The sequence below is a fragment of the Saccopteryx leptura genome, chromosome 5, assembly GCF_036850995.1.
Source record: "Saccopteryx leptura isolate mSacLep1 chromosome 5, mSacLep1_pri_phased_curated, whole genome shotgun sequence".
NCBI classification, from domain to species: Eukaryota; Metazoa; Chordata; class Mammalia; order Chiroptera; family Emballonuridae; genus Saccopteryx; species Saccopteryx leptura.
The window spans coordinates 12,987,919-13,006,300 of record NC_089507.1 but is presented as its reverse complement, the minus strand read 5'-3'; the positions used below and the strand labels follow the sequence as shown (position 1 = coordinate 13,006,300).

The window sequence follows — 18,382 nt, the reverse complement described above, 5'->3', positions numbered from 1 at the left end:
TTATATTTTTACTAACAGGCAGTTTTCCTGGAAGAGGATGGTAAGGGTCATAACAGATGTAGGGTTAATAAATTTGGGATAATGCAAGAAAATGGAAAGAAATGCGTTTATTTATGAACAGTAAAAAGTCAAGTTTGACTGAAACATGAAGTACATTTTAAAGATGTATTGCAAAATAAAATTATATAAAAAAGCAAGTGTGATTTATATTACACAGTATGTCTAAAATAATGTTTGTTCAAATTTAATTATTTTAAGTATCTACCTTTAACTCACTAAAGAAACTAATGGTAAAGTATATTACAGTTTGCTTTTGTGATATGAATAACAACTTGCCATCTACTTAATTTTTAAGTTCATATATTTGTACTTTTTTTCATTTAAATCCTGGGGAAGCTATAACTAGAAATGTTTTTTTTATAAGTAAAAGAGACTTTTGGAGGATTTTTATACTTATAAAGAACACGCTTAGAAAAATCAGCTTGCAAGTGGCAGCAATAAAGCAAGGTTTAATTTGAACATTCTCCTAAATGATTCAATTAAATAAAAATGCCACATAAATCTTTGTTTTTTAAAAAAAGTAGCATAATGGAGCATGTCTTCACTCCAGATATGATCAAAAGGAAAAAAGGCTTTGCTGTACCCGAGTTAAACACGTGAAATTAATGCAAAGTTCATAAAGAAGCGTGGTACAAACACTGATCAGCATTTTGGTGAGGCATCAGTCGGTACTGATGTAGTATCAATTCTTTAATTCCTACTCTATTGGGGAGTTTGAAAACACAGATGTAAATCCCATGGACAAGTGCCGCCACTGACAATTAGGAACACTATCATTTAGTAGATATTTTAATATAATCTTGCTATTCTCGGATCTTACCATCTAAAATGCCAGGAAAAAGAAAGTGGTTTCAACTATAGCTGGAGAAAATGAGGTAACAAATATATATATATTTGGTCTTAATCTGGTTAAAAAAATAAATAGAGGAAAGCAAAAAAAAAAAAAAAGTTATGGGAAGTCTTCCCTGGAGATGTAAGAGCAAGATAAATGTCCATCTGTCTGGCACAGTTTGTGTGTGACTTGCCTGGAGGAAGAGGAATAGGATCTGCTAATTTGCAAAATTTCCACAGCAGCAGTTTCATATTGTCAGGATGCTGCTTTGAGCATAGTTAGCCAATCCACACGATTAAAACAAGTCCTTCCCGTGAAAGTCTTTGGATAACTGGGATTTGCTCTGAATAACATCTGAATGTTGTAAATCCATGACAACGCATCAGATTGATTTCTAGTACCATACAAAATGTCATCTTGATGCAACTCAAACACAAATTCCTTCTCTTTTCTCTTTTACTCTCTGGATGACTAAGAACAGTAGCCAGCGTGGCACCATGCAGGATGGTCCAAATTGTAAGTGCATACCTTGGAATGATAATGTGACAGAGCTCTGGATCTCTCCTTCCCACACTGAGCATTTATAATATTAGTAATGTTAATATTTGTGGGCTTCTACTGAGTCACTACTTGATTACTTATGGCTACCAGTCCAATAATATGAATTAAAATCTACCTTCCGATTAAATATATTTTATCAGCCTGACCAGGCAGTGGTGCAGTGCATAGAGCGTCGAATTGGGATGTGGAGGACCTACGTTCAAAACCCCAAGGTCACATCTGGTTTGATCAAGGCTCACAAGCTTGAGACCAAAGTCGCTGGCTTGAACAAGGGGTCACTCAGTCTGCTATAGGCCTCCGGTCAAGGCACATAAGAGAAAGCAATCAATGAACTACTGAGGTGCTGCAACGAAGAATTGATGTTTCTCATCTCCCTTTCTGTCTGTTGTCCCTATCTGTTTCTCTGTCTGTCTCCCTCTGTCTCTATCACACACACACACAGACACACATACAAATATATATATCTTTTTAGTCTTTTAATGAGAAAACTAAGCTTCATACAAAGACCGTGAAATTAGACATCTTTTGGAACAATGTAGATTGAAGTATATTTTAATTACAGAAAAATGCCCTTATCATAGTTCAGTTCTGTAAGATTGTAGCTAGCTATGATCTTACTAAATTAAATAAACCTAAAAATGCACTGTAGGATTTCAATGTTGCTCTGGAAGGTGGTAAAAATGGTGGGAATAAATTCTATCTTTGTACAACCTCTTTAATAAATTCTATCTTCCTCAACCCACCCTTGCCACTACTCATCAATACACAATACACACCAAGCTCTTCAAAAATTCCTTTATATTTTCATTTAGGAACTCTTTCCTACAAAATTCGCTCATAACTTCAAGCAATCCTTTTTTTCAGTACCTATAGCACTTAACATAAGGGTCTTCTGCTATTCACTTAGTACCTTCTGATATATTTTCTTTTTCCATTTTGTAGCTCCATGTCTAAATGACCCATAACTGACATGGGTCTATCTTTTCTATTCCTGATATTGCAAATTATTTCATGTCTTGCTTTTCTCTCTTCCTGCCCTATCTTTTCCAATGTGAACTTCTAGCAGTTAATTAGTGAATACTTTCAAAATTAAATACACTCTATTTCATAGCATTTTACTGGTTTAAGCAGTCTTTTACATATCTTCTTTCCTTAATGCCCACCACAAAATGGTACCCTATTCCCAAATGTACCCTTAAATTTGGCAGAAGGGTTACTCGTAGACTTGGATTCCCTGAATATCTTTCCTAAGACATAAAAGCCACCTGCTTTAAGAATTCAGAGCTACTACTATGGAAAGACTGTAAGTGCATTCCCAAAAGGTGGTCATCTCTAGCCATCACTATCATTTTACAGTGACATGCAGGCAACTTGTATAGGTGCTAGCTAGGTTTCTTACATTGCTCTGATCAAACACAATGCACAGAGGCAGTTTTGAACACTCTACATCAGTGGTCCCCAACTGTTTTTGGGGCCATGGACTGGTTTAATGTCAGAAAATATTTTCATAGACCGGCCTTTAGGGTGAGACAGATAAATGTATCACGTGACTGAGACAAGCGTCAAGAGTGAGTCTTATAAGGATGCAACAAAGGGAATCTGGTCATTTTTTAAAAATAAAACATCATTCAGACTTAAATATAAGTAAAACGGAAATAATTAAGTTATTTATTCTTTCTCTGTGGACTGGTACCAGATGGCCCACGGACTGGTACCGGTCCGCGGCCCAGGGGTTGGGGACCACTGCTCTACATCACTGAATCCACCGAAAGACTTCCCCGAGCCTTAGCTAAGGAAGAGAAAAAGAAAGCAAATAAAATTCTCTGAGCAGGTAAACACGCATTAAAAACCCAGGGCCAGGATTTTAATGGTTCTACAGTTACGTCCAAAAGCCGGTGTTTTTCTCTTTACTTGTACATTTAGGTAGCTCAAATTTAAAACAAAAACCATTTACATTGAAAGGAAGACACAGAAGCCAAAAACCTGCAGCTTTGTAAACAGTTGTCCTCTTTGACGAGGAAAAACATCTGTCTCACTCATGCTGCTGAAAAAAAAAAAAAAAAGATGGATCCCGCCCTGGCGAATTCCGAATATGAGTTCATTCTTAACAAAGTCCCTGCCGTGTTTGTTACTGGCTAAAAAATATTGAATTCCCAGTAGTTAATCTCAGCGCTACGGGCTTTTCTCCCCCTACATTTCAAACTAATGCAAAGGATAAGAAAAACATTTCGTGCCCTAGCTTTCAGAGACAATCAAAACCCATCATTCTCAAAGGATATTATGTTTTTTAAAATTTATAAAACTATGTACCGACAATATCAGTACTGTCACTGAGATTTTAAATCTGATACCTCCCTCTAGAGCTACGGGCATTTACAACAAACACTTCCACACAAAACTACAGATTAAAGATTTATCAAGGGAAAATACAGAAAGACAGTTTTATTTTTCTTCTTTCTTTTAAAGAGGGTTATACGTATATTCCTTCATTAAGACAGGAAGGAAAACAGATGTAAGAAAAATTTTCACAGAAAGGGAAAGGCATAATTTCCTCACACTTCTGGCATTTAATGAAAATGGTGATATCACTAAAAGCTATTTTAAAAAGCAGCTGCTGTAGGCTACAGGTATCTCTAACAAGAAAATATTATTTCTGCTTTCGGGAAAAAAAATCGTTTATATTCTTCATATTCAATAAACACCAACAACAACTGAAAAGGGAGTTATTGAAATAAGCTGACAGTAAAAGGCAGAAAATACATTGTAAATACCTTTTAATCAAATCACTTCCTTAGATTTAAGAGATTAATCGCAAGGTTTGAAGAATGAATCTGATAACAAGTTCAGAGTCAAGACATCTTCTAAATGAGAATCCCTTCAGAGAGCTTATGGAAACAATAAAAAATTCCTGTTAAAGTTCTCTGAATCAAGCATAAAGACACATAGGGCTCTCACCCTTTTTTATTATACTTTCTTTCATATAAATTTAACTTTAAAATGGGACGGCTTCAAAAACACAGTATAAATAATAATAAAAAATACTTACAAATTTTTAATGTCGACTGCCCCACGGAAAGCCTTCCTCGGGATTGCCTGAATTTGGTTTTCACTGAGATCTCTAAAAAATAACAAGAAGGAATAAGATCAAGCTGTAAAGTATTTCAACATCATTTTAATCAGTGTGTTTGAGAAGTGATAGAACACTTCTAAAAATACTAAAAGGATCATAATGAAACCCATAGCCTTAGACGCAATTTCTAATACAAATGTTTTATGGTTCTAGTATAAATTAAAAGGTTGGACTAAATGTTTTCTTGAAGTGCCTTTTCAGATCTTTAATTGCATAATAAATTATAGAATATGGTTCTCTTAAATTTAAGAGTTGATTCAATTCTGTGCAATTAAATATTTATTTAAAACAAGCAGTGGATTTTTTTATAACTCAACTTCAAGGGGTTCTACGTTTTAGTACTGATATTTCTACATCACTGACATAATTTACAAAGCACATAGGAAAGTAGTCCATGTTAAGATCCTAGAGAAGAGAGGGCAAAAACTGATAAAACCTGAGCCATATGATTGACTTTTCATCGCACTTTAAGTAATCTAGCAAATGGAACGTGGCAATACTAACTCAACGATAAAACCGAAGGTTACTGCGTAAAATATTAACAGCAGGTTGAATTAATACCTTCTTTAAATAATTCTATTACACCTATAAGCACAGCCTGTATATATTTGCATTTTAATTTAATTGAGAAATACATTTTCATCAAGGGGGAAAAGCATTCTTTAAGTTGGAAGAAGTTAGTAAAAATCACTCATCTCATAAAATGGGTCATTATTTTGCCGTCAGTGTTCAGATGCAATTCTATGTGCTCATATGATATTATTAGCCATAACAAGTAGGACATAAATGCACAATGAGAAATGTCACTGAACACAGAACAGGCTCACCTCGTTTTAAGTGACACTACTACACAGTAGAAAGTTGCAACAGTAAATAGATAAATGACTAAAGAAACAATGATGGTGCTAAAATTACCATTAGAATTCTAAGATAACTTATCCCTTTTCCTAAAAAAGATACTAACCACGGAGGAGGCATAGCTGATGAAAACAGAGTCATTTTCCAGTTATGCGGAGATATTTTGGACAGACTCACCCACATTCTCTCTCCTAATGCTTCTTATGGCCAGAGCTTGTTGTCCAGACACTTATAGCCACGCAATAGAGATAATTGGCAGGGAGAAAGATTTAGTGCATGGTCCTGGCCTCATTAACACTACGCTTTAAACAACTAAGATTTCATTCATTTCTAAATCTCCACAATGCTCAAATAAAAAACAAAATGTTTGCTAAGCAAATTGTAAAAAAAAAAAATTAATGTTAGTTTACTTCAAAGTCTTTAGCAAAGCACACACATACACACACACGCAAATAAAGCCCATATATTATTTCAAACAGTAAATTTGCAATATGCGCTTGTGTGGAAGTTAAGGCAGCCGTCCGTTAGCTCTGTTACTGCTCTCCATAGCTTTGGTATATCCCGAAGAGTAACAAAATTTCATTTCCTTCAAATGTGCCCATTCCTCCAGCATGCTATTGACAGAGACTGGCTTTCTTTACTTTGTTTAATCACCTAGGCTAAGGTTAAGAAAGTTTAACAATATATATCTAAAAGCCTTGATACAAAGACATCGCATCCAAAGGAGGCTACCGAGCAGAGGAGAAGGTAAAAGGAGATACTGGAGAAAGAAAAGAATCAGAAAGCAGTAAGAAATGAAGAGGAACAAAAGATGGAATTCAAGCAACTCTGAATCTATGATGCTCCCTGAAAACAAAGAGCAGTGTTTTTATTGGTGTGTCGCTGTTTATTCGATGTGTGTGTGTGTTTTTTTTTCCTTTCACTTCTCCTAAGACAAAGCCAGCTTCAGCCACTGCATAGATGAATAAAAAGGGTAGAAGTTGTTTTCAGATCTCGCCTGCTGCCCGGGCTCTTCCTGCCTCCCCTGCAGCTTGCTGGGGCCATGTCCTTCTCCACCTGCCGGCTCTGCCTGGCTCAGTCTCCAGACGCAATTTATCCTTGGGTCAAGGTCTCAGATGGGGAGACAGCGAGCGGGAGACAGAGGAAAGCCAGGCGAGCATTTCACGTGGCTCACAGCGACATTCCTGAGGGTCCGTGACCTGCAGTTACGACCTCGTTTTCTCTGAACTTGGTTTCAGTACTTTTGATTACCGTGGGCAGAATTCCAGGACGCAGAAGTGTTCGTTTATCCTGCTGAGGCTCACCAATCTTTGCTTTTTCCAAAAGAGAGAGGAACTGTCCTCAGAGGCTCCTCATTCCCCCAAGGTCAATGGTTGATGTGTGGCTACCCCCCTTGAGTACATGGTTTTTGACACTACACTATTCTGCAGGGTCTCTGCCCTGTGTCCCGCCCACTCCTGTAGGCATTGCCCATGGTGTGGATCGCAGGTCGCCTCAATGCAGTGGGCATGGTCCCCTGTAATAGGAGGAAGCAACTAAACACATTCTCAGTACCTACTGTATTCAAGAGTTAATTTTTAGAAATAATAAAGTATTACATTTGATCTGCATTTCTTTTCATCTCCATAATCATCTTGTAAAGTAGGCGTCACAGCCCTGATTTCACAGGAAGGAAAACTAAGTCTCAGCGATGAAAGGTCCCAGTTGCTAAATGGTGAGACGGACTGAGAAGGTAAATATATGGAAAATACAGGTAAATACTGACTCCAGATTTGGGGTTTGTTAAAGGTGATACCAGGAGCTACTTAATCAATCTGAATATGTCCTCCCTGTGGCCTAGAACTCGGAAGGCTTTTTCTGAACTCATCCTCATCTCATGTTTGATGTCATTTGCAAAATGATGGGTAAGACTGTTTTAGAACAATGGCACATATTTTCTACATATAATCAAGTGGGCATGAGCAGTTATTTTAATTCAACACATATCTATTTAATATCCAATATATGCCAGTCGTTGGCTGGTGTTGCGAGGATTACTGAGTTGTGTATGGTCCATTTTCTGGCTTCAGGGACTTTCAAATCCAGTAAAGAAGATGATGCTAGTAGTGAAAAAGAAGTCCAAATGAGAGACAGTATAAAAAGTGAGAACACAGAATCAGAAGGAAGGTAATTGTGAACGTGTGGGGATGTACAGGTAGAGGGCGCGGTGAGAGACAGCACTTCCGGTGAAGTGGACTGCACAGGCAAGAACGTGGAGGTGGAAGAACAGACGAGTTGGTGGGGGTAGCTTTGGGTCTGGCTTGCTTAGAAGGTATAACATTCTAGTGCCGTAATGGGAGATGAGGTTGGAAGGGCAAGTCAGTGGTGTGACGAGTAAACGTTTCGGAATGAAGGAAGGAGTGAGTTCTTGCTTCAGCAGATGATGGGGGAGAGAGAAGGGTGATGCACAGGAACAGGACAGAGGCTCCTCCTTAGGTTAGTTAAACTGGCAGTGACCACCTGAGGTCAAAGGCTCACGTTCAGAAGACCACATACAAGACTCCTATGCTAGCCGGAGAAATGGTAGAATGTCAAGCCATATAACAACCATTAACACACTGCTTGCTTACCCTGGGGCAGCTAACAAATGAGGCTTCTTTAACTGCATAGATAGGAAAGGTGGAGAGATTAAGAGTGGTATCAAGGACACAGGAAGAACCAAACCTTAGAAGTGTGTCATATGCAAATATGGGCTAGGTGTGTGTGTGTGTGTGTGTGTGTGTGTGTGTGTGTGTGAGAGAGAGAGAGAGAGAGAGAGAGAGAGAGAGAGGAGACAGATGTGACTTGGCACTTAGATTGGGAGGACTATAAACAGAAGTGGGAAGAAGAGCAAGTTGTCGTGCCCATCGTAAGGCTGTTGGGAAATGTTTCACTCTTGTTTGAGAGGTGTGTATGTGTCACACAGTTTGATGACAACAAAGCTAATATGTGGTAAGTAAAATGTGAGTGGTATCTGAAAAGGGTGACCCAGGAGATCAGAAAAGTAAGAGTCACTGGAGGCTTGACTGATTCAGGCCACTTTCAAAAAAGAATGGGACCCTTTTGAACCCGGATGAAAATGACTGAGCCCAGTCATCCTCAGCCTCCAGTGCTGGGGAAGGGGTGGTAGGTGGTGGGCGGCAGGAATCCAAGGAGAGAGGAATTAAGAGCATGGCCTGCAGCCCCGGACTCTCTGAGATCCAATTCTAGCCCTGCCCTATATTAACCATGTGACCGTGGGAACACCGCTCGCCCTTTCTGTGCCTCAGTTGCTTCATCCGTAGAATGGAACACTCATTGCGTCTACCTCAGGGGACTGTTAGGTGGGTTCAATGGACTCATACTTTTACAAATGCTCAGAAAGTACCTGACACATAGGAAGCACTAGAGAGGTGCTGGTTACATGCATGTTATAATTATTCCACTATGAAATGCTATGTACCCCTGAGTGCATCTGCTTTGTTCCTTGAAGATTATAGCAGAAAAAGGTGAAAAATAACTTATGGGCATGCAGTGCTCTATGAACTGGGTGGGAGGAGGGGGCCGAGTCAGACCTACTGAGCTACCGAGACAGAGCTGCCAAGGAGACTCTAGCTATATCGCTAGTCAACACAGTGCAAAATGTGCTCCAAAGGAGGGAGGTGGCTTGAGGGGAGTTAATTTTTAGGAAGATGACCCAGGACACTGAATTTCAGAGCGGGCAGCAGCAGTGAGCAGAGAAGTCACATAGGGCAGTGTCGGTGGAGAAAGAGAGTGGGTCTCCAGGGAACTGGCCAATTCTACTCGGCAAATATTAAGTATAAAGTTGGGAGCTGGGCTCAGGTCCAAATAGAAAGTCTTCAATGTGAGTTAAGGCTATTGTCACAGTGCGGATGGCTTGAAGCCAGTTAAATTTTCTGACTAAGGGAATAACAAAATTCAAAAAGTGAAAAAAAGGTACTTTGGGAAAACAAGTGAAGTAATTGGAAATCTGGAATTGAAGAATAGATTTATTTTTTGATATTTTGGACACAAATATGGAAAGGTATTGCATGATCATGGAATGTAAGAATTAATGTTATTAAGATGTCCATACTACCCAAAGCAATCTACAGATTCAGTATAACTCCTATCAAAATTCTAATGGCATTTTTTTTATAGAAATAGAACAAACCATCCAAAAATTTGTAGGGAAGCAAAAAGGACTCCAAAGACCCAAAGAAACCTGAAGAAGAACAAATTTGGAAGCATCATGGTCCCTGAATCTAACTATATTATAAAGCCATAGTAATCAAAACAGTGTGGTATTGGCATTAAAAATAGACACAGAATACAGCAACCAGAAAGAAACCTGTGTATATATGGTCAATTAATTTAAGACAAAGTTTCCAAAATATAGTGAAAGAATAGCTCTTAAATAAATGATGCTGGAAATACTGGACAGCAACATACAAAAAAAAAGAAAAGAAAAAAAAGAAAGAAAGAAACGGAATCCTATCTTACATCACAAACACACACAAAAATCAACTCAATTAAAGACTTAAACATGTAACCTGAAACCGTAAAACTTCTCAAAGAAAATATAATGGGTAAATGCCTTGACATTGGTCTTAGCAACAGTTTCTTAATTGCTTGGCTTTGACACTTAAAGCAAAGGTTAGGAAAGTAAAAATAGAAAATTGGGACTACAGCAAACTAAAAAGCTTCTGCACAGCAAAGCAAACCATCAACAAAATAAAAGGCAACCTACAGAATGAGAGAAAATATTCGCAAATCATATATCTGAGAAGGACTTCACATACAAATCTAAAGCACACAACTCAATAGCAAAAAATAAATAAATAAACCTTATGACAAAAGACTGGTAGAGAAACAAAGAATTCTTTCTTTTCCAAAGAAGGCACACAAATGGCCAACAGGCACATTAAAAAAGTGCTAAAAACATCGCTACACATGTCAAATGCAAATTAACACCACAATGAGATATCATCGCACACCTGTTGGAATGGCTGTTATTAAAAAGACAAGAGATAAGAAGCATTGGTGAGGACGTGAGAAAAGGGAACCTTCCAGCACCGTTAGTGGGAACACAGGATGGTGCAATGACTATGGAAAACAGCATGAAGGGTCCTCGAAAATTAAATAGAACTAGCAGATGACCCAGCAATTCTGCCTGCGGGTGTGTAGTCAAAGAAAGGGAAATCCGTATCTTGAAGAGATACGTACAACCCCTTGATCATTGTAGCATTACTTACAATGACAGGGAAACAACCTATGCTTCCATCAGTGATTGAATGAATTTAAAATGTGGATGAATAAATGTGCACAGTTAGAAAGATACAATGACATATTATTCAGCTATATTACATATTAAAAAAGAAATTCTGCCATTTGGGACAACATGGATGAACCTTGAGGGCATTCTCACAAACGAAAAAAGCCAGAAAGAACAAGACAACTACTCCAAAGCCGCATGGTCCCGCTTCCATGTGGCATTTGAAAGAAGCCACGCTCACAGTAATAGAGTGCAGACTGGTGGTTGCGAGAGGTTACAGCAGGGCTTGGGGGAAATGGTCAAAGGTGGTCAAAATGGACAAACTTCCGGGTATGTTAATAAGTTCTGGGGATGTAATGTACAACATGGTGACTATAGATACTGCTCACAAACAATTAGGGGATATTTCAAAATGAATATGAAGCGATTAAAAAAAAGCATTTGATTTTTTTTTTTTATTAAACAAGAACATCAGAAAAGCAAACGACAAGTCAAAGAAAGTTGTCCCATTATGCAAATGAGATGCAAAACCAACTTTTATTTCATTGGGGAAAAGGCACTCTACAGAAGGCTGAAAGTACTGGAGTGTCTGCACGTTCCCTGATCCCCTAATTTTTGTGAGCAGTGAAGTGGAAGATATTGTCTTGGATATTTGAAAGTTGCTAAAAAAGTAGATCTTAGAAGTTCTCTCCACAAAGAAAACTTTTGTATCTGTGGGAGGTGATGGAGGTTAACTAAACTCACTGCTGTAATCATTTTACAATATACACATATATCAAACTGTTCTGTTGCACACACACCTAAAATGAATACAATGTTATATACATCAGTTATATCTTAATAAAACTATGAAAATACCACCCCCCTCACACAACAGAAAAGGTTATTCCAAATGCTCAGGCACAATAATTTGGCATTTTCCACAAAAATAACAACATCCAATACCTTCAACCTGAAAGACTTTCCCATTCTGAGGTTCATCTTGATATAAAGGATTTGAGTGACGGTGAAAGTATCAATAAGTGGTTTCACACAGGCAAGGCTCCCAGTGTTTGCGCAGTTAGAAAGATACAGAAGCAGCCCTAGTGGACATCAGGCAGGAAACCCCAGAGCTGTCCATCTTGGGTCCTCTCTCTTCATTACTGCCAACCCATTCCCCAAACGAATCAAGCCGCTTCTCCCCACGCTGCACCGCCGTGGTCATTAACCATTCGCCACCCTGTCTTACGTGACTGAGATCCCAAACTGATCTTTGCCTTGATTTATGATTTTTCTCCCAATGCATTCTCCAGACGGGTACCACTGTTTCATTTCCAAAGTTGAAATCATGTCAAACTACCCCTTTTGAAGTCTGTCGAAGGGGACACCCAGTCTAAACCCTTTGGGGTCATTGCTATCATACAGTCTTCTACACCCCACAGCCAAGGCAACAACAAATCTTTTCGACTGTCTCTTTGAAAAACATCCAGAACCTGACCCCCTGGACCTCTGTTCCGCTGACAGAGCCAGCATCTCCTCTTGTCTGGTTATCTTCCCAGCCTTCTAATCACCCCTGCCTGTTCTCTGGCCTTTCTATAACTGATCTTGCGACATCACTTGTCAAAACCCTTCGCCCATGTCCCATTTCACCACAAGGGAAAGCAGAGAGTGTCACCGAGGTCCACAGTCTCAAAATGTAACTGGTGAACACGCCGTCTTTGACCTCATCTCCGTCCAATCCCCTGCCCAGTGCTCTCCCGTCACACCAGCCTGCTGGGACCTGCTTGAGAACTTCCACATTCTCTGACTTCCTGGACACTTCCTGGCAGACCTCAGTTTCCACATCAGACTTTCATTTATGTATTCCCTGCTCTCAAGCTCAGCTTTTATAAAAATTGTTTTTCCAAATCTCTCAGCTTTTGAAAATTCTCTCTTTTGTCTTAAGTCCCGAGTTTCTATCACTGCGAGATGGAGGCTTTGACATTGTTCAAGACCCAGAGCAAATAACAGGACCTCCTTCAACACAGTTTTTCTGCAATTCCCGAGCTGACCTTAGTCCCTGGGTCTCTGTAACCCACGAGCTCTGGGATGCTATGAGGGAACGCTGCCTTTTTCTCTATTAGCTCATCTGTAGAATGGGCTAGTGTGAATATCTCTTAGGGCCATTTTGCCTGGTCCACAGAATAATACTGCCATTAATACAAACTAGTATTTAATGAAATGATATACTTACTGAATAATTACAGAATACAATTATTATTGGTGAGTTAGTTGTTACCTCTTTTGTACTCTTAAAGTAACTTACACACACATTTATTACAACACTGCAATAATTTTAGTTAATTAATTAATTAATTAGTTAATTAATTTTTGTTACTGTCACTTCAGCTCGGCAACACGATAAATGAAAGAAAGGGTTTTATTCATCTTGTTTCCGCAAAACTCCTGGCCAGTGAGAGGCCTTCAGCCAGGAAGGCAGGGAGAGAAAAAGAAGTTCTGGAGAAAAAACTTACACAGCCTGGCAACTTGCTGGAGGTCCTAGAGACAGAGGTGTTGAGTGTGAGCCTGTGCTTGCCGCCCCGTTGAGCGGCAAAATCTAGTACTATAGACACAACGAGGGCAATCAGGAGAGAAAACTGGCCTGCTGAGAGGGCTTCTAGATATGTTGGTATCAAGGCAACACAGGGGAGGTGAAAGGCACTCTCATAAGAAGTTGGAGATAAGAAACTAGAGCTCAGTGAGGAGGTGAGAGAAAGAAATACAGATTGAGTCCTTGTGCCACGGTGAGAACTGAACTATGCACTACACACGTAAGTCTTCTTTCAGATGGTACGAATCAACACATTCCAAATCTACAGGTTTTTGACCCTAATGCACAGCATATTTGAAATTTCAATATTCAAAAGTGGGAAAGCCTTGGCCGGTTGGCTCAGCAATAGAGCGTTGGCCCGGTGTGGGAGAAGACCTAAGTTTGAGACCTAGTCAGGGCACACAGGAGAAGCAATAACCTGTTTTTCCACCTTTACCCTCCTCTTTCTCTTGCTCTCTTTCTCTCTTCCCCTCCCACAGTCATGGCCCGAGTGGTTCGAGCAAGTTGGCGCCGAGTGCTGAGGATGGCTCCGTGGCCTTGCCTCAGGCACTGAGTTGGCTCAGTTGCCAAGCAATGGAGCAGCAGCCTCAGATGGACAGAGCATCACCAGATCGGGGGCTTTCTGGGTGGGTCCCGATTGGGCGGGCCCATGCAGGAGTCTGTCTCTCTGCTTCCCTGCCTCTTCTCACTTCACTAAAAAAAAAAAAAAAAGTGGGAAAGTCATCTGTGTTCCTTTCTCATTCTCATTTCTATTCTCTCATTAATGCATTCAAAAGTATTTACTGACAGCATAAAATCTGATATAACCATTACTTTGTGATAGTTCCGCCTTTATGATATTTTTAATCACCCACTTGACTGCTGCTTCTTGATAAGCAGGGCTGTCTCTTCTAAAGATGTCCTTGCCTTTCCAGGTCTTAACATTATCCTGTGCAGAATAGGTTCTTTTATCTTTCTCTGTCAGACGCACGGATGGTCTCTTCTTAGTGGAGCTGTTCCTCCACTAAAAATTGTTTTGTCACCGAGAGCCTGCGGAAAATTCTAGGACTCAGCAACCAAAGCCTTATGGAACACAGTAGTAATAATAGATACCTATTTTTCTTCTAATTGCTGATATACTTGGATAACACAGTGCTTTCTTCCTCTGAATAAAAAGTGTTGATAGAAGCTTTTCATACAACTAGTTGACAATTATAAGACTCCACAGATATCTAAGTCCAAAAAGGCATGCACTACAGAATAGATAAAATAAGATAATACTCAAAGCTAACCTACACTGTGCAACTACCCACTACCAGGCAGCACGCTTCGATGTATTTGTTTCTACAGTCACATCAGGATCTTCGTTATATTTCCATTTAAAGACAAGGAACTGAGGTTGATGAAGGTTACATAATGTCCCTGTGGTCACACAGAGAGTAACTTAATGGAGCAGGGATCCAAACTTGGCTCTGTTGTCCTCCAGCCCCATACACTTAACCACGGCTGTCCAGCCTCGCACAAGAGGTGACTTCTGTTGAGGTCCGGCTCTCTGGGGCTGTGGTTTCAGGGTATGGTTGTGGGATCACCCATAAGAGTCCTCTGGGGAGGTAGTTTCTAAAAACAGACAGACCACTGCACTCCATTCCAGATAGAGCAAGCAGAACTTCTAAGGGAGATGTCCAGCATCTGGACCGCTTGCTAGGTAACGGTTACGCCCACTGTCTCGGAACCCCATGTCAGTAGCCCATCGGAACATCTGCCATAACCAGTGCTTTCCAGCTTTTGGTTTGGTTTATAAGTATAACACTCCTTTGTGTTCATCCAGTTGGAAGTAGTGAATGCCAACAGTAAAAAACGCTTCCCCCAAAAAACGGGAAGCACCGTTAAAGCCCAGAAGAATATATGCAACATGAAACGCATACATATAGGATATAAACAGCCAATTTTTAATGGTAAAATATACAAAACGCAAAATAGATGATTTTAACCACTTTAAGTGTGTAGTAGTTCTCTGGAATGAAATGCGTTCAGGCTGTGCAACCTTCTCCACCATCCCTCTCCAGAACCTTTTGAGAGGCCATTATAAAAGCCTTTTTTTTTTTTTAACCAAGATCCTAAATAAATAACTCACAATGTAAAGAATTTTTTTCTCATTCTTCTCTTCAGAATGGTATTATAACAATGTTTCATACTCACATAGAGCTTTTCAAGTGATATTTAAGTCACCATTTGGGTTACCTACAAGTACTCCTAGTAAGTGCCTTGCAGGAGCAGGTCATGAAAGATCCAAAAAATAGTGTCTAACAACAAACAAAATAAAACATAACCTCCTTCTGTGCCTATTGTGAGAAGGGCCACTGAGACAATGACCCACGTTTCACAATAGCCCATGTCTTTGTCGCCTCTGAGCACAGAGATAGCCACAATGGCCTGAACACTCCCCAGATGCCCGACTGGCATGGGATCTGGAAGACAGTCTACTGGGACACTCAGGTTTGAATAGGAATCCTTGGACCCCCTCCATAAAAATATGAGACCATGTGATCTTGGTTAAGTTATTAAGACTTTCTGAATCATGTTTTATTTTCTATGACTCGAGAAACACTACCAAACATTTCTGTGTCAAAATTCACTGTGGGGGCTGGAGGCTCTGAGGCATTCTGTGTGCACGTGAGACATGTCTCGCCCAGTCTTGGCACATAAAGGCACTCACATATGTTACTTTCTTGCACTTCCATTAGTTCAACTCAGCTCAGTTCAACTCAACTCAATTCAGGAATTATTTATCAAGGGCAGTATGTCCTGAACACATTCCTCATTCTTAGAAATAAATGATGAAAATAATATTGTGTCTGCGCTCAAGGAGTTCAGATTCAGGAAGGAAGAGCAGGTCAATCAGGTGACGGTACACTACTAAACTGATAACAACACCAGTAATGAAATATACGAAGTCCAGAAACAGAAAAGAAAGAACTATTTCATTTGGTCATTGCCTGGAGTGTTGGGGATGGTAGCTGATAATAAAAACAAACAAAACAACAACAACAAAACTTTCCTATGGAATTTCTTTATTTTATTTTGAAAACTGAGGCATAGTCGACATGTTACCTAATTTTAGAACACTTGCATTACCGTCAAAGAGACGCTGCGCTCATTAGCCATCGCGCCCCTGCCCGCCTCCATGCTGTAACGTGTATCCGCACTTCCTTTTTACTGTTGAGTGACAGACACTCCAGTGCATGGATCTGCCACGTTTTGTCTCTCCACCCCTCAGCTGATAGATGCAGTAGACTTCGTAAGGCAATTTCAAAAATCAGTCACTGCCTCTGCCAGAGACTAGCATATTTAGTATGCTCCTTGGGTCCTTTGTGGCATTTTTGTACTTGATTTAATATTTGTTAATATCCCAGAATTCCAACTATTAGTCCATGGCCACCACAAAGTGCTACTTGCTTTGGACCGTCTTGAATTCTTTCAGACACCACACTCTCTTCAAAGTCTTGTTCAGTTAGGTTCAACTCCATATATTGGATTATAATATAACAGTCTTCCTCTAATTTCACCTCTATGAACCCACAAGAGCTCTATAATACAAGACGTACTCTTAGGATCAGGCTCACAGAATTTGTACAGATGGTAGAAACAGCCCTTGAGTTGGTTTGAACTTGAGGTAAAATTGTTTAACAAAGTGGGGATACATGTATTTCTTATCACTGTTTTCTCTCCACATTTGTATTCTGGACTGATAGCTGAATAAATATAAGTAACAAATATATTTTCTAAATATATATTCGTGTGTGACACACACAGAGAGAAAGACAGAGAGAGAGAGAGAGAGAGAGAGAGAAGCTCATCATACGCAAACGTGGGTAGATAGAAAGATACACATTAGTTCCATAGATACTACTATCTCACTATCTGTAATCTAGGTAGGAAAATTGTGAAATATTATGACCAAAGAAAGTTTCTAATTTCAGATTTTAGGAGACATCTCTGATTTTCAATTTAAAGCAAACTTGCAACTCCTAAAATGATAATTTTGTAAGACTCCCTTGAGGTATTCTCTGGAATATTCTCCAGATAAAAAAGGCAGTAGGATAAAAACAATTGTCAAATATGTTATTCTAAGCACTCTGTGTAGATTTGCATTTAATCCTTCTATATATTTCTAAAAAATAAAAAAAGGAAAGAAAAAGCAACGTCCAAGATGATGCTTTTATTCACTGCCTTGTCTTTGTCTCTCACTTGTTCTAAAGATTTCTGAAGGTACAAGGTGGTCTAACGGCGCCGAAATACTGCTTCGGCTTTTAACCATCGAGCTGATGCCGCAGCGCTGCAGTTTTATTGCTCACAACGTATGGTTTCCAGTTGAGTATCCCATTAACCTCGGAGTGCAATGATATCACTTTAATTATATAAATTGAAACAGCAATGTATAATACCTATATCATGTAAAAATGGATCCACTTTATGTGAAAGTGTCTAAACTATCTTTCACTATGAAGCCATAAATCTGCATTAGACGGCAAACCTGCCTGTAAATTTAATTACTGGTAATTTTATTTTCCTCCACGGTTTAACCTCTCCTAGAGTCTGACCAGGAATAACATAAATCTGCACTTCCATGGACTACTCTGGAAGCGATGGAGTAGTGATAAATGAGGATTAGCCCGGATTTCAACTTAGAAAAACAAATAAATATAAATGTGTGTGTGTGTGTAGGGGGGCGGGGGGTCATAATACCAACCGGAGGCCATCACAGCTTAAATCCCCAAAGCGTTAAAAAGCATAGTTGACTTACTGAAACTACTTTTGTGTTATATTATCAAACAATACATTTCATGGAAGAGAATTATTTTCATGTATTTAAAATCCAACGAGCTGTTTGTGGATTTAAAAAAACGTTTCACACGAGAGAAATGTGTTTGCATCCATTTAAGAGAAAGACTAGTTTATATACAGTATAGTCTCATGCATAGAATTATCTGGTATTGTTAAAGTATCTCAAGGATTATACTGCAAGGAGCTCATGAGAGACTGGGAAGAAGCTGGCAGGTATGGGAGAAAGGTTTCCCACCAATGCTTTCTCTCCTTCCGTGGAATTCCCGACAGGGCAGC

General features: G+C 39.4%; 1 protein-coding gene across 5 annotated transcripts in view; it reads right to left on the bottom strand.

The window, feature by feature from the left end:
- Window positions 1-18,382, bottom strand: part of SLIT2 (slit guidance ligand 2) — a 349,041-nt gene that overhangs the window by 136,141 nt on the left and 194,518 nt on the right. For all 5 annotated transcript variants that reach the window (XM_066384206.1, XM_066384207.1, XM_066384204.1 and 2 more), the window contains one exon: window positions 4,500-4,571. In XM_066384206.1, the coding sequence (XP_066240303.1) occupies window positions 4,500-4,571 (72 nt within the window). The remainder of the gene's footprint in view (window positions 1-4,499; window positions 4,572-18,382) is intronic.